The sequence below is a fragment of the Chiloscyllium plagiosum genome, unplaced genomic scaffold (assembly GCF_037043375.1).
Source record: "Chiloscyllium plagiosum isolate Xiang-an unplaced genomic scaffold, Cpla_swu_hap1 HiC_scaffold_14, whole genome shotgun sequence".
NCBI classification, from domain to species: domain Eukaryota; kingdom Metazoa; phylum Chordata; class Chondrichthyes; order Orectolobiformes; family Hemiscylliidae; genus Chiloscyllium; species Chiloscyllium plagiosum.
Genome location: NW_028270152.1, coordinates 16,139,938 through 16,159,450, shown reverse-complemented (window position 1 = coordinate 16,159,450; position 19,513 = coordinate 16,139,938). Strand labels below are relative to the sequence as shown.

General features: G+C 40.5%; 2 protein-coding genes across 3 annotated transcripts in view; one reads left to right on the top strand and one right to left on the bottom strand.

Moving 5' to 3' along the window:
- The window catches only part of fancd2 (FA complementation group D2), a 105,500-nt gene extending 97,066 nt beyond the window's left edge, over positions 1-8,434 (top strand). The window contains exons 41-44 of the mRNA XM_043707668.2: positions 804-950; positions 2,599-2,682; positions 4,995-5,088; positions 6,699-8,434. Of these exons, the coding sequence (XP_043563603.2) occupies positions 804-950; positions 2,599-2,682; positions 4,995-5,084 (321 nt within the window). The 3' untranslated portion in view covers positions 5,085-5,088; positions 6,699-8,434. The remainder of the gene's footprint in view (positions 1-803; positions 951-2,598; positions 2,683-4,994; positions 5,089-6,698) is intronic.
- Positions 8,435-11,918: 3,484 nt separating this feature from the next.
- LOC122559241 (FANCD2 opposite strand protein-like) lies at positions 11,919-19,258 on the bottom strand. 2 transcript variants are annotated; one of them, XM_087993973.1, is made up of 2 exons: positions 18,805-18,948; positions 11,919-12,518 (listed from the first exon to the last, which is right to left on the bottom strand). In XM_087993973.1, exon 2 carries the CDS (start codon positions 12,501-12,503, stop codon positions 11,985-11,987), a length of 519 nt encoding a protein of 172 aa, XP_087850099.1. In that variant the 5' UTR covers positions 12,504-12,518; positions 18,805-18,948; the 3' UTR covers positions 11,919-11,984. The 2 variants fall into 2 exon arrangements, 1 of the variants encoding a protein (XP_087850099.1); XR_015759263.1 differs by having other exon boundaries at positions 12,386-12,518; positions 18,730-19,258.
- Positions 19,259-19,513: the final 255 nt, after the last annotated feature.

The window sequence follows — 19,513 nt, the reverse complement described above, 5'->3', positions numbered from 1 at the left end:
CATAATAACAAGCAAAAAACATTTTTATTCCTGTATAAAATAAAATGTATATGTTCTAGCAGACTAAACATTGCATATCCCCATTTCAGATGGCAGCAGTGCCAAGAAATCTCAATATTACAGTGAGTGAGTTGTGGTCACATTAGCTGTGGATTTTCCACATTGTTTTATCTTAATGTGAGAGCTGTTTTTAAATCATGATCTCTTGATAATAAAGTAATGTTTTTCAGAAAATCCAATCTGTTTGGAATCTGTAATTTAACTGGCTGTCTGTTTGGGATGGAATCCATCTCAAAATAATGGATAAGAAGAGCTATGCTATTATACAGTTCGTACTCAAAAACAGAAGTGTATCTTGTAATAGAGATTCCCCCAAAAGATGGAGTAAGATATGCATTGGCAGGTTATAGACTATTTACTCTTTTATATTAATGAGAAATATTACTTAGTTATATCTTGTTAGCATTAGCGAGTTTTGAGAAGATTTGTAGCTCAGGTTGAGGTTCTGGATGTAGGTTTGTTCGCTGAGCTGAAGGTTCAGGAAACCCAAGAAAATGCTAACATATAAATAGAAAGCGGGCTACACCACCAGTGCTTCATCTGGAGGCTCACTGAAGTTGTTACCTAGTATAGGGATGACATTTCTGAAAACGAATCTTCCAGCTCAGCGAGCAAACCTACATCCAGATCTTGTTAGTGCATTTTGAACCTTCTCTCTGTACTAGCACTCGGAAGTACATGGACTTCTAGGCTTTACTGTTAACTAAGTATCTTTTATCCCACCCTTCTGACTTGATTTGCAGCTCAGTCAGGATACAAATCTAACCAATCATGTACCACCACTGAAGAAGTTGTTGGAATTATTTGTGTATCGCGTAAAAGCAATGTTGACTATCAACAAGTGCCAAGAGGCATTCTGGCTGGGAAACCTCAAAAACAGAGACCTGCAGGTCAGTAGAAATGTAGATTTCTGTATTTTGAATTGCTATATGCCTAAGAGTTTAACTCTGTTGCTCTTTATTACCATTTTTTATAGCTCTGAAAAGTTTGAGGTTTGGGCGGCTAGTTCTTCCCTAAGCCATAACTATTACCTCCTACACATTCTGTCATCCTTTCTTATTGTATTGAAATCCAGCATCCTCATGTCAGTTGCAGATCAGTTGGCAACTGGCTGTTTCTGGCTTGGGTTCAAGTCCCATGATACAGAATTAAGCAGCAAGTTCAAGTCTGTTATTCCACTGCGATACTGAGGGAGTGCTGCATTATTGGAAGTGGCATAGTTAAGACCAAAGGCCTGATCTGCCCATTGAGGTGATTATAAAAGATGCCACAACATCTTTGAAAAGGAATGGGAAAGTGCCCTCAGTTCCTGGCCAACATGTATCCCTCACTCAACATTGCAACACCACACATAATTTGGATGGTATTTCCTAATGACTAATTTCTCTCTATCTCATTTTCTTTGCAATCTTGATAGTAATATATATATATATATATATATATATATATATATATAATGAACACCTGTCATTCCCTGCTAATCTGCTAAACCCCACGTCCCAACCCAAATTTGTCAACTGTGTTGTGCACAGTTAAGTTGCACATTAAATTAACTCCATTTTGGTAGTCATTGTTATTTATCAATATTGTGAAGTTAACACTTTATTAAAGCAAGATAAAGCATATAGTGACTGCCTGATGTTAGATGACGTGGGGATGGTGGTATGTGAAGGTGAAATCATAATGTGAATTCATAAAGTGCTTCAGAAATGGAATTCAGAGTAACTGATGTTACTCTGTGATGCTTTTGTCCATGTTCTAGTGACTTGTTACAGATTGAAAGTTATCTCTGACTGTCTGATAGAACTTGTGTGCATCTTTATGTCGAGCAATACTTCAGTGTAAAGTGTTTTTTTTTAATTTTTTAACAGGATGTGGGCATTGTTGGCTAGGCCACCATTTATTGCTCATCTCTGGTTGGGACACCTTTTTTGAACCTTTGCAGTCCATGGGATGCACGTACACCCCCTGCTGTACTGGAGGGTATACTGGGATCTTCAACCACTGTCAAATGAAAAAGCAACAATATAGTTCAAAGTTAGGTTGGGGTGTTACTTGATGGGGAACTTGCAAATTGTGGTGTTCCCATATGTCTGCTACCCTTATCCTTCTAAGTAGAAGAGATTCCATGTCTGGAAGCTGCTGTCAATGGGACCTTAGTAAGTTGCTGGCAGTGCAGCTCGTGGGTGGTAGACACTACAGCCATCCTGTGTCAATGATGACAGAAGTGAATATTTATGGTGGTAGATATGGTGCTAATCAAGCAGCCTGTTTCATCCTGGATGGTATCAAGCTTCTTGAGTTTTGTTCTAGTTGCACTAGGCAAGTGGAGAGCATTCCATTATACTCCTGACTTTTGCCTTATAGATGGTAGACAGGCTTTGAGACATCAGAAGGTGATTTGGTCACCACTGAATTCTTAGCCTTTGTCTCGCACTTGTACCCAGTTTGTATATGGTTGGTCCACTTTAGTTTCTGGTATGCTGGAACATAGTGAATACTTTAGCATTTTGCTTATTTGTCTGTTGTTTCACACAGGGAGAGGAGATCCTGTCCCAGACATCCCAACAAGAGAGTGGGGGTGATGAAGAATCAGAGCTTCCTGAAGATGATACAGAAGAGGTAAACTCTGGAGTGGTATCGGTGACAGTGAAATATCTTCCTGTGACTGGACAAAAAACATGCCACTGCAACAACAGCTTACATCTATATAACATTTATAATAAAATGTACTATTGTGCTTCAAAGCCATGCTCAATGTGAAATTTGACTCCTTGTTATATAAGCCACTAATAAGGCAGATGGTACAAAATTTGGTTGAAGAGGCAGAGTTGAAGAATTTCTGAAAGGAGAAGAGAGGCAGAGATTTAGGGAGTGAAGTTCAGAGCTTAGGGCTGAGGCACCTGAAGGCATGACCACCAGTGGTAGATGAATTAAAATTGGGGATGATCAAGAATCCAAAATTGGATGCACACATGTATCTTAGTGCTATCAGTAAAATCAGGATAAGAATTTTTAAATTGTGATATTGCTTGACTTGGAAATTGGTGTTTATTAGTGAGCAAAGGAAAAACCATTCAGGTGATGATTGGGTCGATATGAATGGATTTGGGTGAGTTAACTCTCACCTTAGCCAGACAATGATAGAGAGATGTGGTCAAACACACTACAGCTTAACAGATAGGTTGTGAAGGGTGATGCCTCAGACCTTGGCCACATTCACAGACTTTGGAGAGAGTTATTTCAGTACGAGACAAGGGCACAATGCTTATCGGAGGGATTCAGAGAGGGTGTTCTAGGAATGGTGGTTGCAAATTTGCAAGATGTTGGAGCTGGGCTAGCAATTTGCAAGGAGAGTGGGATGACCAGTTGTTTTTTTTTGAAGAAAAGGTGATGTCACAGTTTGGGAGGGATAGGACCTGAAGAGGAAAAAAAACTGTTAACAATATCAACTGACATGAGGACCAGGGAGGGAGGTTGGGTGGTCAGCAGTTTGGTGAAAATAAGGTTAAGGAAGTTGGAGGTTGGTCCCATGTTGATATAACAGCTGTGTGATTGACAGCAAATGTTGAATCATCAGATGCGGAGAAGACATTACACCAAATTATACTTGCATTTGGCAGTAATTCGGTCAGTGGCTTCCGATAGGTTACAGGGAGCTACTTATAAAAATTTAGATGTTGCTTTTAAATAAGAGAATAAATTATTTTGATGACCTGCTTTTTCTTGGAATATTCTAAAAGTTAACTTCCATCGGTTGCTCTGCAGATGTTACCCTGTAGTGAAATACTAAGCCATACTACTATTGGTGACGAAGGGCTTTTGCCTGAAACATCGATTTTCCTGCTCCTTGGATGCTGCCTGACCTGCTGTTCTTTTCCAGCACCAGTCTAATTTGGACCCTACTATTGGTGCTGTTGATCCCAGTCACTATTTTAATTGCTTTCAGCCAGGGGAGAGTGTGGATACTCACATTGGTTTCACTCTTATCCCATGAGCGAGTAAAATGATAAAGGCTCATGTCTACAATTTTCTACAGTATGTATGGTTCTTCTCTGAAATGTATGCAGAATCATGCATTCCTTACAGTGCAGGAAGAGACTATTCAGCCCATAGGGTCTGGATCAACCCTCCAAGAAGCATCCTACCCTTTCCCTGTAATCCTGGATTTCCTATGGTTAATAATCTTCCCTGCACAATTTATCTTGGCCAATCCATCTAACCTGCACATTTTTGGACTGTAGGAGGGAACTGGAGCACCTGACCAAAATCCCACACAGCCACGGGGAGAACATGCAAACTCCACACAGTCAGTCACCAAAGGTTGGAATTGAACCCAGGTTCCTGACACTGAAACACCAGTGCTAACCACTGGGCCACTGTGCCACTGTTAAAGTAGGTAGGTCATATTCCCTGGGTGGCCCCAAGCCACCACCCTTCCGGTTAACAACTGAATGCCTTAGAGATTGGTATGAATGGAAAGTGTGGAGGATGTATTTCCAATAAGAGGGGAAAGGACAATCACATCACATGATGCATATTCCACAGAACAGTCAGGAAAACAATGCATGGAGAACTTTAAGATTGGTTCTCTGTCTCTTTTATGTCACCTGAGAATATCTAGGAGTTCACCTTAACTGCAGGGCTGATAGATGAAAGGAGATATTGATTGGAAATAGGAGCAACTTGGCCAATTAGCCTTTTGAGCCTGCTTCATCATTTGGTTGTGGTCTCAAGAACTTTGCTATCTGACCCCCATAATCCTCGACCCTGGAATGGGACAATCTTGATTCGTACAAGATATCTACTGAGCCAGGATGGATGAATAACGAAATAATCAACTAATTACTTATGATCTTTATTTACCTTGGAAACCTTGTTTTTCTTTATTATCTACTGATAGAGAACGCATCACGGAATTTGTTTCTTTATAGGAGACTGAGGAGTTAAATGATTGTGAAGCAGAAACAAGGAAAACTACGAGGGATGACGAAGGAAGTACTGAAGACTCTGACAGTGATTAATTAGGTCTGTATTTATTGTATGTCGCACTACACAATTCAACTCTTTTTCAGTTTCATTTCTTGGTGCAGCTTGTTTCTTCCTGTTCCGGACAGTCTAAGGCAAAGTAGTGGGTGTCCTTTTCTCTTTACAATTGGGATTTTAAGTGTTAAAGTTCTTTTAACTCCTAAATTATAGGCTTCCTGAGCCATAATTCAGAGCTGCTAAGGGTTTAGTTTCCCTGCCGCAGTGCTGCTTAATACAGTTGTATAAAGTTCCTTCATGATTTCAAGACATCCCAGAGCCTTTTACAGCTAAATTGTATGTCCCTTCAGTATTCAGTTTGAACAAGCCAGTCAGCAGCTGGTTAGAAGTGTTCCCTAAAAGCGTTCTATACAAGCATGTTATGTGTTATCAGAGGAACCAAAACTCAAATTAACAGTACAAAAGCAAAATAGTGCAGAGACTTGACTTGCCTCTTATATCACATTGGATTGCATGTCCTTCACTGGGTACCTTTCATGATAAGACGGGATCATTATTCTTGAACATGTAAACAACCATGTGGTGGTAGAGAATGAGAACACCATCAAGCTGTTCAGTTAAAAATTTGACTTCAGAGTCAACTAAATTTACATTGCCAGTACTATGTTATGTATTGGATTTTCACCTGATAAAATGCAGCACATTGTTATTTTTCTCCTTTAGGTTAGGGGTATAATATGTCAATGCATTGTGAATTCATATTCCACCAAAATAACCTGAAATTAATTCAATAAATCTGATCATCTGCAGGCTTGCATTCAGTGAAAAATTATCAGCAGAGCTACTGGGTTGTCATTAATAGCCTTTAAGGAAGGATATCCCTATCCCAGTTCTGAGGAAGAATTATCGATCCAAAACGTGAACTGTGATTTCTCTCCACATATGCGGCCAGACCTGCTGAGCTTTTCCAACAATTTCTGTTTTTGTTTCTGACTTACAGCATCCCCAGTTCTTTCAGTTTTTGATATCCCTATCATGTTTGGCCAAGCCCATAAAATGGGGTTAATGCTTGCTGCTCTCTGAAGTGGTTCAGCAAACTACATGTCATTACTTTATCAGGACCAGGGACTGGTATTAAACACAATATCACCCATGCTATCAGTTTTTGAAGAAGAAATACATTTCCCAATTTTCTTCGACCTCCAGTCACCCCAAGACTCATCCATAACTACTGATACCAGGCTATGAGAACTGCAAGGAATGGCTTATTAAAAGTAACAACACCAGAGGACGAAAAGGGCTCTTGTTTATCGATGCACTAACAAATTGGTTTTTTTTTGAACCCATCTTGGCCAATGATGACCTCTGCTAATTTGTTGGACAGTGGCAACAAATATAAGAAGAGAGTCATTCCTATGTGCAGTGGAAAATCACACCCATCCAATACTGGTAATTATTTGAATCCTAAAGAAGACAAGAATCTGGATTGAACAAAAAGAGAAAGTTATAAGAAAACAGAGAAGAGAAAATCACTCTAAATTTCTGCTATTTTATTGTTACAAATAGAAATAAGTTTATCTTATCTGAAATCCTTGTTTAAAAGTTGCCAATTATCCAACCTAATTCAGTTGTATTCCTTTCTCTTATTCTAGGTCAATCCTGGTGCCTTATCAAGACTGAGGGTAAAGAACAGCTAGCTCTATCTGCATGTTGTGCAGTTAATGATGTAAATATGCAAAAAAACGTCTGGCAATATCCAGACAAAAGAATTTACCAAACCACTTAAGTCAACTTAAGGAATTAATATAATTGTAAAATCATACACTGCAGAATGAAAAAGGGCTGTAATTCCTAGAATCCTTTATGATATTTATAATGCTATTTTGTTCCATATATGTACATTTTTTTTTATATACCTCTGCTAGGAGCATTTAGCATTTATTTTACCAGTCATGCTTTTGCCAATAATTTTGTGATTAAAATTTGCATTTAACAATACAGTCCATTGGAGAAATGTGACAAAGGGAGCAGAACACTAGCCATGGGGAAGGCTCGCAGTACCGTGAACTGGTAAATCTGTATTCCAGATCCGCAGTATCTGTATTTATCTCTCAACTCTCCCATTACGGAAAATAGGCTGCTGAATGCCTGACATTCTCATGAAGGATAGAATAACTGAAAGAAAAGCCATTCCAACTCTATTCATTCACTTGCTGTCCCTATGGGGTGAAAGGGAGAGAGAGAGAGCAGGTAGCCTGCTTACCCTTTCTAAGATAGGTGGTGAGGCAGTATAAATGATAATAATTTGATTTAATCTCAGCAATTTGCCATTTGTGTGCAAAGATCATTACTCAGAATCCCTCAAAACAACATTAAAGAATTGGTAACTTACCTGTGTTGAAGAAATACAGTGCAGGTATTTATTTCCTCAGAGCACATTACTTAGCATTAGAGGCCAATAGCTTTGAACTGTGGAGTGAGCAGTCAAAGATACTGTCACCTGTTGGCTTTTTGTTGTTTAAATAGCACACTTTTATTAATTTCTACCACTTGTTACCTGACATCATGCCAGATAAAATGGATTAACATAAACTTTCGACATTTAGGCGAGACTACTTGTGAATTTTTTTTCTGCACCCAATCTTAGATTGTAAATTGTATGGAGCAATGTTATAGGGCCAAGACTGAACTACTCTAACTTGTAAAAATTACAAGAGGAGGTCTTGGGAGGCCCTATGATCTAAGTATAAACAGGGTGTTTCTCATCCTTTAATTTTTTATTCTTAATTTAAGATCAATTAATTTCCTATAATCTGATTTATTCAAACTCTTGGTATCAAGTTTCATTTAGTTGTGTTATTTACATCCCATAATTTAAAATTACTATCATTTTCTCTGCACACCAAATAAATTAGTAGCAGACCGTGGACTAAAGACAATGCAATAATATGTCTGTGGTGAACTCACATTGCTACTTTGTCATCAAACAGTATATTTGATTTTGTTGTTGAGATTTTTCCTAGAATTGAACATGTTCATTTAATTTGCTTTGAAGTTCAGAGGTAGTTTTAGGTGGGCATATTACAGGATGGATACTTAGAAAGGGAGTTGATTTTTTAATGGTGGATTCAAATGTAGTACGTTGCACATCACACCATGATGCTTTTGGGACTAGGCTTGTTAATGCACCTGAAGTTTCACTGCACTGCCCTCTCTGTTTCATCAAAATATAAGAACAATTGCTTTTGATAGATAAAGTCCTGCAGTCCCTTTTTGCTCGACAAGATGAGTTTGCTTCTGATTGAATGGGCAATGAGATCCAATTATAAACTATTTTTGGTTAAAAGGTTATGCTGCTGTATAAAAATTAATAAAGGTTATTATTTAATTGTTATCTGGTCTATTTTCATTAGAAATTCCTCTTAAATAATTGGGATGAAAATTATTCAATTATTTTTACCAGAAGAAGTACTGCTAAAATAATTCCTAAATCTGGTCATTTGACCACTCATTGTCTTCTCTTAGACAGCTTTCGGGGTTTGAAGTTGACTTGCTACTCCTCTCGTTCAGTAGGTTTTGAGCTGGTTGATCAGTCCAGTGCATGATCTGCAAGCTCCTTTGCATGACAGTTGCTGCTTGCAAGATTTGGTAGATGAGTTGTTTGCAGATCTTTGTCTCAACTTCACCGTTGCACATTCCTGATGAAGTGTCTCAGTGTGTTTGATATTTTCCAAAATGAACTTTCCCCATTTTGGTTCATCACAAACCAGGATATTGACCTGAAGAGGAGTAACTTTCTCACACAGAGTGGTGAGGGTATAGAATGAGCTGCGCGAGGAAATGTTCGAGGTGGCTACAATTGTAACATGTATATGAATAGGAAGGGTTTAGAGGGATATGGGTCAAGTGCTGGCGAATGGAACAAGGTCAGATTGGGATGTCTGGATAGCGCAGATGAGTTGGACTGAAGGGTCTGTTTCCGTGCTGTATGACAAAATGATGTTTGATCTCTGCAGGGATTCTTTGAGGACTTTCCTGCATATGGCCAAAGCAAAGCTTAATACTGCTTGTATATTGGGGGGTGGGGAGCCTGATAAAGGGCAGCATGGTGGCTCAGTGGTTGGTGCTGCTGCCTCACACTGCCAGTGACCCGGGTTCAATTCCAGCCTGGGGCGACTCTCTGTGTGGAGTTGCATATTCTCCCTCTGTCTGCGTGGGTTTCCTCAGGGTGCTTCAGTTTCCTCCCACAATCCAAAGATGTGCAGGTCAGGTGAATTGGCCATGTTAAATTGCCCATAATTTTCAGGGATATGTAGGTTAGGTCCATCAGTCAGGGTAAATATAGGATAATAGGATTGGGGAATGGGTTGGTGTGGACTTGTTGGACCAAAGGGCCTCTTTCCACACTTTAGGGATTCTAACCTATTCTATTCTACTCTATTCTATTCTATTCAACTGTAGTGAAATTCCTTTCTCTTGGAATAATGTGTGAATAAACCATTTAGTTTTATTTGGTTTCGGTTTTTATCTAGTTTTATTTTGTCTGCATACAGATGGCAAATTGTCAGTACACCCAATTATGGCCTAGGTTGATCAATTCTTAAAATAAAAATAATTGACTGAAATTTCAGTCAGGTCCCGATTCAACTTTTTTTCTATTCATTTGTGGAATGTGGGCAAAGCTAGCTGGCCAGCATTTACTATCCATCCATAGTTGCCCTTGAGAAGGTGGTGGTGAGCTGCCTTCTTGAACTGCTGCAGTCTACCTGCTGTGGGTTGACCCACAGTGCCATTAGGGAGGGAATTCCAGGATTTTGACCCAGCGACAGTGAAGGAATGGTGATATATTTCCAAGTCAGAATAGTAAATGGCTTGGTGGGGTAACTTGCAGGTGGTGATGTTCCCATCTACCTGCTGTCCTTGTGCTTCTAGATGGAAGTGGTCGTTATGTCTGGAAGATGCTGTCTGAGGATCTTAGGTGAAGTTCTGCAGTGCATCTGGTACATAATATACATTGCTGCTACTGAGCGTCGATTCTGGAGGGAGTGGATTCTTGTGGATGCAATACCAATCAAGTGGGCTGCCTTATCCTGGATGGTGTCAAGCTTCTTGAGTGTTGGAACTGCGCCTATCCAGGCAAGTGGGGAATATTCCATCATACTCCTGACTTGTGCTTTGTAGGTGATAGACAAGCTTTGGATAGTTAGGAGGTGAGTTGCTTGGCACACAGCTCTTGGAGCTACTGTGTTTATGTGGTGAGTCCAGTTGAGTTTCTGGTCAATGGTAATTCCCCAGATGTTGATAGTTGGGAATATCAAAGGTCATGGTTAGGTTGTATCTTATTGGTGATGGTCATAGCTTGACATTTGTATGGCACAATTGTTACTTGCCACTTGTCAGCCCAAGCTTGGATATTGTCCAAATCTGGTTGCATTTGAACATAGACTGCTTCAGTATCTGAGGAATTGCGAATGGTGCTGAACATTGTGCAATCATCAGAAAGAATCCCACTTCTGACCTTATGATGGAGGGAAGATCATTGGTGAAGCAGCTGAAGATTGTTGGGCCTGGGAGACCAACCTGAGGAACTCCCGCGGAGATGTCCCAGAACTGAGATGACTGACCTCCAATGACTATGACCAGGTTTGACTCCAACCTGTGGAGAGTTTGCCATTGATGCCCATTGATTCCGTTTTTGCTAGGGCTTCTCAGTGCCATACCTTATCGAATGCAGCTTTGATGTCAAGGGCTGTCACTCTCACCTCACCTCACCTGTGGAATTCAGCTTTGTCCATATTTGAACCAAGGCTATAATGGGATCAGGAGCTGAGTGGCCTTAGTGAAATCCAAATTGGACATCACTGAGCAGGTTATTGCTGAGTAAGTGCTGCTTGATAGTATTGATGATCGAAAGTAGACCGATGAAGTGTAATTGACTTGATTGGATTTGACCTGCTTTTTATATACAGGACATAACTCAGCAATTTTCCACATTGTCAGGTGGCTGCGATTGTTATAACTGCACAGGAATAGCTTGGCTAGGAGAGTGGCAAGTTCTGAAACACAAATCTTCAGCACTGTTGTCAGGGCCCATAGCCATTGCAATTTCCAGTGTCTCCAACCATTCTTTGGTATCACGTGGAGTGAATCAAATTGGTTAAAGACTGAAAGACTGGGGGAGGCCAAAGTAGATCATCCACTCGGCACTTCTGGCTGAAGATTGCTGTGAATGCTTCAGCCTTATCTTTTGCACTTATGTGCAGGGTTCCTCCACCATTCATTGTCAGGATATTTGTGGAGCTTCCTCCACTGAGTTATTTAATTGTTCACCACTATTCCAAAACTGGATGTAGCGGGACTGCAGAGCTGGATGTATCATTGGTTGTGGGATTGCTCAGCTCTGTCTCTGACTTGCTGCTTATGCAGTTTGGCATGCAAGGAGATTTCCTGAAAGACATTAGTGAACCAACATTGGTTTCATGGTCATCAGTAGATTCTTAATTCTAGATTCTTTAAAAATTCAAATTTCACCATCTGCTACAGCAGGATTCGAACCTGAGTCCTCAGAACATTAGCTGAATTTCTGCATTAAAGGTCTAGTCATAATACCACTAGATCATTGCCTCCCCATTAACTCTGACTGTACACATACACAGTGTGCATGAACAGTAACCTGACATCAAGGTACTTTGTGCCCAGTGTATGATCTTCCTTTTTGAAAGAATATGCTTCAAAGGCCAAGGTGCGATAAATATCTCACAAGCTTGTTGTATCCCTAAGGAAAATGGCAGCCACCTCCTATCCAGTAACTACAGCAGTTGGTGTCTGCTGCTGCTCTGGCTGAAGGAATCTGTAGAGCGAAGCAATGGGAATAAAATAGTCTTTCATTTTATTGTTCTTTTTAAGAAAATCTTTTAAGAAACAAGTTTAATAAAGTATCAAATTTGATGTTGTAACAAGTAAAAACATTTCTGGTAAGCTGTGTATATCAAGGTGACAAGCCTTAATAACTGCCTGTAAAACATCATGACAAAATTAATATTGTACCGCGCAGTTAATGTGGGTATGGGGGAATCAACACTGATCTCAGTAAAAGCTGAACTTTCTGAAGCATGGAAGCCCCCTGCAAGTCTTGGTGCTCTGCTGGTGATGACTCTCCCAAATACAGAATCAACAGAGCTGAGTTTGATGGGATGAGGTTTATGTATGATTGCCGTAGTATCATATTCAGCTTCTGAAGTGTAGCACATCTCAGAAGTACCTTTTTCCGTGTCACCCAGAAGATCCAAGAGGTTCCAGTCATCAGTTGCGATGTCATTTTGCAGGTAGAGGGCCACCTCTTGGTCTGATGGTGAACACATCTGTATGGTCTCTGTTCCATCTAGTTTCTGAAGGGAGTTACGACTGTATCTGACCCATTGAAAATTATCCTCGAATGGTGACCAGGGATCCCACATTTGATAGGCGTTAATCTTCAGTTGTAAAGATCACAAAAGATCAGGTTCACGAAAAGAGGGAAAGTGTCAGTTATTAGCAGTTATTTAGAGTTGTGATTAAAAAAATCCAATTGCAATTATTACGTTTGAAAATTAATGTTGGTATTTGCAATAAATAGTATTAAGCTTAAAATGTAACAGCCCATATGTCATAATTAGTAAAATAGAGCAATCAAGGGTACACCCTTAAAAGATGTCTAACTTCAAAACTTCTCATCCTTGTTTTCAAATACTTCTATAGCTTTTCTCATCCCCATCTCTAACCTTTTCCATCCCAATTTGGACTTGTATATCCCTGATTTCAATCCATGCTCGGTGAACTACGCATTTACTGGAGTGGAAATTTCTGCTCACTGCTGTAACTGAAAGTTCCAGAGAGACTGAAACTATGCCTTGCCCCGTCTCTAGGCACTCATGGAATGGTGGTGTTCAGAAAGACACATACAAGTTGTTGGAGTGGGCAGACTGATGGCAGGTGAAGTTTAATTTAAAGATGTGAAAGTGATAGATTTTTTGAAAAACATGGGAACGGTGGCCCAGTGGTTAGCACTGCTGCCTCACAGCGCCAGAGTCCGGGGTTCAATTCCCGCCTCAGGCGACTGACTGTGTGGAGTTTGCACGTTCTCCCTGTGTCTGCGTGGGTTTCCTCCGGGTGCTCCGGTTTCCTCTCACAGTCCAAAGACGTGCAGGTCAGGTGAATTGGCCATACTAAATTGCCCGTAGTGTTAGGTTAGGGGTATGGGTGGGTTGCGGGTCGGTGTGGACTTGTTGGGCCGAAGGGCCTGTTTCCACACTGTAATGTAATCTAAAAAATCTAATCTAAAAATCTAAAAATAAAGGGTGCAAAAGGGGAGGCAATGGATTTGTGGTATTATTTCTAGATCATTAATCCACTGGGCTACGTAATGTTCCCAGAACTCCGGCTTGAATCCTATTGTGGCACATGGTGGAATCTGAGTCTATAAAAATATGGAGTTAAGAGTCTAATGACAAACATGAAACTATTGTCAGGAAAAATCTGTCCGATTCACTTTAGGGAAAAAAAATCTACCATCTTTACCTGGTTTGAGACTAAAACACTGCAATTGCTGGAATCCAAGGTAGACTAGCAGGAGGCTGGAAGAGCACAGCAAGCTAGGCAGCATTTGGAGGTGGAGAAGTAGATATTTAATGTGTAATCCTTCACCTCCTGTTGCTGCCTGGCTTGCTGTGTTCTTCCAGCTTCCTGCTTGTCTGTCTTTACCTGGTTTAATATACATGTTACTCAGATCCACAGCAATGTGATAGACTTTTAACTGCCCTCTAGGTAATTAGGATGGGCAATAAATGCTGGCACTAGCCAGTGATGCCCATATCCCATGAATGAATTTAGGGAAAAAAGCAGAGGGACTTGGCTGTATAAGTTATTAAAGGAGATAAGACAGGAGATAAGAGAGTAACTCATGAAGACTATAGTATCCTAGGCATTATAAATAAGACTACAAGAGCAAGGACCTTATTTTGAAGTTGGGAAGGTAGTGGTAATGTTACTGAGCTAGTAATCCAGAACCCCAGTTTAATGCTGTGTGGATATGGGTTCAAATCACACCATGGCAGATAGAGGAAATTTGAGTTCATTGAAAGTCTGGAATTAAAAACTAGCCTAATGAAACTAGTCAAAATTATGAGAAATCAGCACTGAGTTAAAACAGAGAAATGCTTATATTTATGAAAGAATGAGAAAGCGCAAATGTGATTAAAAAAATGTTTTTCACACAGCAAGCAGTTAGGATCTTGGATGCATTTACTGAGAGTGTGGTGGAGGCTGGCTCAATCATGACTTTTAAAAGGGTTATATAACAAAATTATTATTTAGAAAGGAACAATCTGCAAGGTTATGTCCAGGAGGCTGGCACTAAGTGGGATGTTCATTGGGAAAGCCAGTATAGACACGATAAGTTTAATGGAGTTTTGCACTAGCAATTCTGTGATATTATTTTAACTTTTCAGATACTACTGTAGTGTCAGTGTTTGAAAGCTCGGGCAAATGCAAGAATCCCCCCACATTCTATGTACCATGGTTTGGCAGCATTATCTTCAGTTGTCAAGACCTTAAGCTTTGAAATTCTCTCCCCAAATCTCTTTGCCTCCCTCTTTTCAAGTCATTAATGGGCAGCACGGTGGCACAGTAGTTAGCACTGCTGCCTCACGGCGCCAGAGAGCCGGGTTCAATTCCCGTCTCAGGCGACTCTCTGTGTGGAGTTTGCACATTTAGATTTAGATTAGATTAGTGTGGAAACAGGCCCTTCGGCCCAACAAGACCACACCGACCCGCCGAAGCGAAACCCACCCATACCCCTACATTTACCCCTTACCTAACACTACGGGCAATTTAGTATGGCCAATTCACCTGACCCTGCACATCTTTGGATGGTGGGAGGAAACCGGAGCACCCGGAGGAAACCCACGCAGACACGGGGAGAACGTGCAAACTCCACACAGTCAGTCGCCTGAGGCGGGAATTGAACCCGGGTCTCTGGCGCTGTGAGGCAGCAGTGCTAACCACTGTGCCACCGTGCCGCCCACTATTTCTAAGGGGGATAAGTTGTATAAACCAAAACTACAAAGAAATAAATTGGAAAGGGGTGAGGGTGATTTGGAAAAATTAAAAGAAAATTGCAAAATGTGGAGAGAAGGGGAAGCCAATTGATATATTTTAGATCTGTCATAAACTGTTTATTCAGCAACATTAGCAAAGGACTGGGAACAAGACAGCCAGTACGTCAAAATAAAGGATTTTGTATAATGTGGGACGATCAAAAAGAATTTGGGGGGAGATAAAGTAAAAGTTAACATATTTCTTTGCTGCAGATGGTTTTCATTTAAAGGTCATAGAGTTGCTTTAAACCCTTCGTATTCATATACCCATCCAGATGCCTTTTAAATGTTGTAATTATACCTGCCTCCACCAATTTCTCTGGCAGCTCATTCCATATCTGCACCACCCTCTGTGTGAAAAGGTTGCCAAATCCGTCCCTTTTAAATCTTTCCCCTGTCACCCTAAACCTATGCCCTCCGGTTCTGGACTCCCTCACTCCAAGTAAAAGACCTTGTCTATTTACCTTATCCATGCCCCTCATGATTTTATAACCTCTATAAGGTCACCCCTCAGCCTCTGATGCTCCAGGGAAAACAGCCCCAGTCTTTTCAGCCTCTCTCTGTCGCTCAAATCCTCAAACTCTGGCAACATCCTTGTAAATCTTTTCTGAACCATTTCAAGTTTCACAACATCCTGGAGGGAGACCAGAATTGCACACACAATTCCAAACGTAACCTAACCAATATCCTGTACAGCCGCAACATGACCGCCCAACTCCTATGTTCAATGCTGTGTCCAATAAAGGAAAGCATACCAAATGCCGCCTTCACTATCCTATCTACCTGCAACTGCTCTTTCAGGGAACTATGAACCTGCACTCCAAGGTTTCTTTGAGATGGTGGTGTAAAGGTGTAATATAGGTAATATACCTTTACACCACCATCTCATTTTTAGTGATTCATATTTTAATGAAATATGATTGTTTTGTCACAGATACTTACAGCACTTTTATTTTCAAATTTAGTAAGTTAAGGACCTAATAATTAAAAGATCATTTATCTCCTGGAATTGTACTTGCATCTATCTCCCATCATCATTTTAAAAACTGAATAAATTTCTGTCTTCTTATGAATCTCAGCTATGACTCAGTTGGTGGAAGTCTTAGCTCTAAGTCATAAAACTTTGGATTTGAGTTCCTCTTCAGGACTAAAGTACAAAAAAAATTGATTTCAGGACTGAGAGAGTTCTGCACCCTTAGGAGGTGTGACTTTTGTATGAAATATTGAAACAAGTCCTCATTTGCCTGTTTATAAAAGGTAAAATCCACTGTTCTGCAGGATTATTCCGAGTGTCCAGGCCAATATTTATCCCTCAATCTGTATCACCAAAATGGGTACAGCCGGTTGTGCTATAACACGGTAGTTCTGTTTTTGTGCAGCCCCGTGTTATAAGAAAATCGCAGATGTATTAGCAGCACCATTTAAACTAATGGGCTGGAATTGCATTATCACCAACACGTGTCTTAAAAGTTCATGCTATTGAAACAGTGTCCCCAATTAGTCAATTGTGTTATAGTGAATTCTCATTAACAAAACGTGTGCTTCAGCAGAACAACCTGTGTCCTGTTCATTATTACATTGTTGTTTGATGAAGCACATTTTTCACTATTTAGCTACAGTACAACAGTGACTACACTTCAAAAAATATATCATTGGCGTCAAAAGCTGGTTACAGTCAAAGTTTGTGAAATACAAGTCTTTCTTTCAGATAGGAAGATAAGTTGTGAAGAAGGCATGAGTCTGCAGAGGGATATAAATAAGTGAGGGAGCAAACACATGGAGTTTAATTTCCTGTAGAAAAAAAATCTATTTAAATGGAGCTCGATTACAGATCTCTATATACAGAAGAGTATGGATATCCTGGTACAAGAATAACAACATTCTGTCATACTGTCATACAGTACAGAAGAAGTCCTGAAGACCATTGAGTCTGCACTGGCCTATTGACACCAATCCCACTTGTCAGCCCATAGCCTTGAATGTTATGACATTTCAAATGCTCATCTACATATGTTTCAAAGGTTGCAAGGTTTTCTGTCTATTGCCCTGCTAAGCAATGTATTCCAGTTTTCTTTCATCCTCTGGATGATAAGATTTTTCATCAAATTCTCTCTCCGACTCCTCCCCTTCACCTTTATATAATGGCCCCTTAATATGTCCTTTCAACAAAGGAGAATAGCTATTTCCTATCCTCTCTGTGTAGCCTTCACAATCCAATACACCTCAATCAGGTGTTCCCTCAGCCTTCTCAAAACAACCTGAGCTTATCCAGTCTCTATGTGGCTAAAGTTCTCCATCCCTGGTGAATCTTCACTGCAGCCCCTCCAGTGTAATCACATCCTTGCTATAGTATGCAGCTACATAAGTGAGTCAGAAGACAAATTGAATATTTTTTGTAAATTGCAAGGGGGATGGAATATAAATATGAACAGTTTGCTATAGTTGTATAGAGTGTTGGTGAGACCATATGTAGAGTTTTGATCTCTTTAATTTAAAACAAACATGATTTGCATTAGAAGCAGTGCAGAGGAAGTTCTTGGAATAAAGTGTGGGTTACTTTGAAGAAATATTGTACAGAGTAGGCCCGTGGCCACGAGTTTAAATGAATGAGGTGATCTTATTGAAACATACCCTTAAGGGAATTTGATAGGGTGGATGCTGAAGGGATGCTTCCCAATTTTGGGAGAGTCCATTCAAAGGGTCACAGTTTAAGATGTTTCCAATTTAAAAAGGACAAGTCAGAAGACACATGACATCAGGTCATCATCCAACAGATTTATTTGAAGTCACAAGCTTCACTTGACTGACAAAGGAGCAGCGCTTTGAACACTTGTGATTTCAAATAAACCTGTTGGACTATAACCTGGCATCATGTGACTTCTGACTTCATTCACCCTGGTCCAACACCAACATCTCCACATCATGTTTAAAATGGAGATGAAGGGAAAAATGCTTTCTTATCAAGTTCAGAGTCTATGGGATTCTTTTCCCCAGAGAGCAGTAAAAGTATCACTGAGTCTTTTCAAAAGGCTGATTTATGTAACTTTTGACTAACCAAGACGTGAAAGGTGGGAAAGCTGAGGCCTCAATCAGAATCAGCCATGACTTCATCAAATTGTGAAGCAGGTTTTATGGACTGAATGGCCTATCCTTCCTGTTCCTAATTCATCTGTTTCAGCTATGCTTCTGCTCCTTGCCACACATTTCCAGTTCTTGTTAAATTTACCCCTTGTTTAATCAGTACACAAATTGGTGAATGGACACTCGTGGTGCACTGATAATCTCCCTACCTCTGGACCAGAAAGCTGGCATACTAAACATACCTTCTCTAGGGGTGTGTCACAATACATCAGAACAGGTTAATCAAAATTAAATCTAAACGGTCAGTGAAGTGATTGGGAAATGATGCCGTGATTGTGGAAACCTGTAGATCGGATTGGAGGGGTGGGGGATGGTTACAACGGGGTCCAGGAAAGCTTTGAAGTAGAGGACGGTTCGATGGGAACCATTCTTGACCTAAAACAACATTTGTATTTTCGGAAACGCTCACCTTCCCGATCCAAGCGGGCCAAGATGAAAAAAAAACGTAGAGCCGCAAGGTAGGGGCTTATGAGTGAAGTCCCACCTTCTTAGCCTCTTTGATGTAATGTGTTGTTTCGGCGAGGCATGAAAATTGCGTTCGGTTGCCAAGTGAGTGTATCAATGTACCATGTAACAACAAAGTGATACATCGGGACGATGACGTCACAATGGATGGAACGTTTGGCGATGTCTGAAGATTCTAGAACGTTGATACAACATTTTGGAAACACAACGTTCCAAAGAGTGGGACTGCACATTTCATCACTCGGCTGGACCGACTATCACTGTTTCTACAAGGATGAGATTTTTCCAACGGTTTCGGATTGTTTTTTAAAATTTCAGAGCTCCAGCGTCAGCATTTTAAATTGTTTTTGCCTTTATACCAATTGCTGTTTCTGTCTTTCTGAATTAACTTGAGACCAATCAGTGATTGTCACCCCACCCTCTTGTGTAACTTCAGCATTCCTCCAAATAGCTGCCCTCCCTTCAAGCAATTGAATGGTTCGCAGCATCTCCGCACCACCTCCAAATCGTCACCAATCGGAATCCTTGCCAATCCGACTGGCGAATGGGATTCCTTCTTTCCTCTCAGAGGCGGCCCCATCATTCAGGTTCTACCAATAGAGTATCTTGCCTCGCCTCCCCCCCCTCCGGGTCATGCGTCAATCTGCCGCCCGACGGTCCAATAGCCTTCGAGGTGCTCACATTTCTGGGTCGGATGTGGCCAATAGGATTGTCTCGATGGTTGGGTT

What these genes read in the sequence shown, in the direction of transcription:
- LOC122559241 (XM_087993973.1), bottom strand. Translation starts at nt 12,503, where the DNA reads ATGTGGGATCCCTGGTCACCATTCGAGGATAATTTTCAATGGGTCAGA.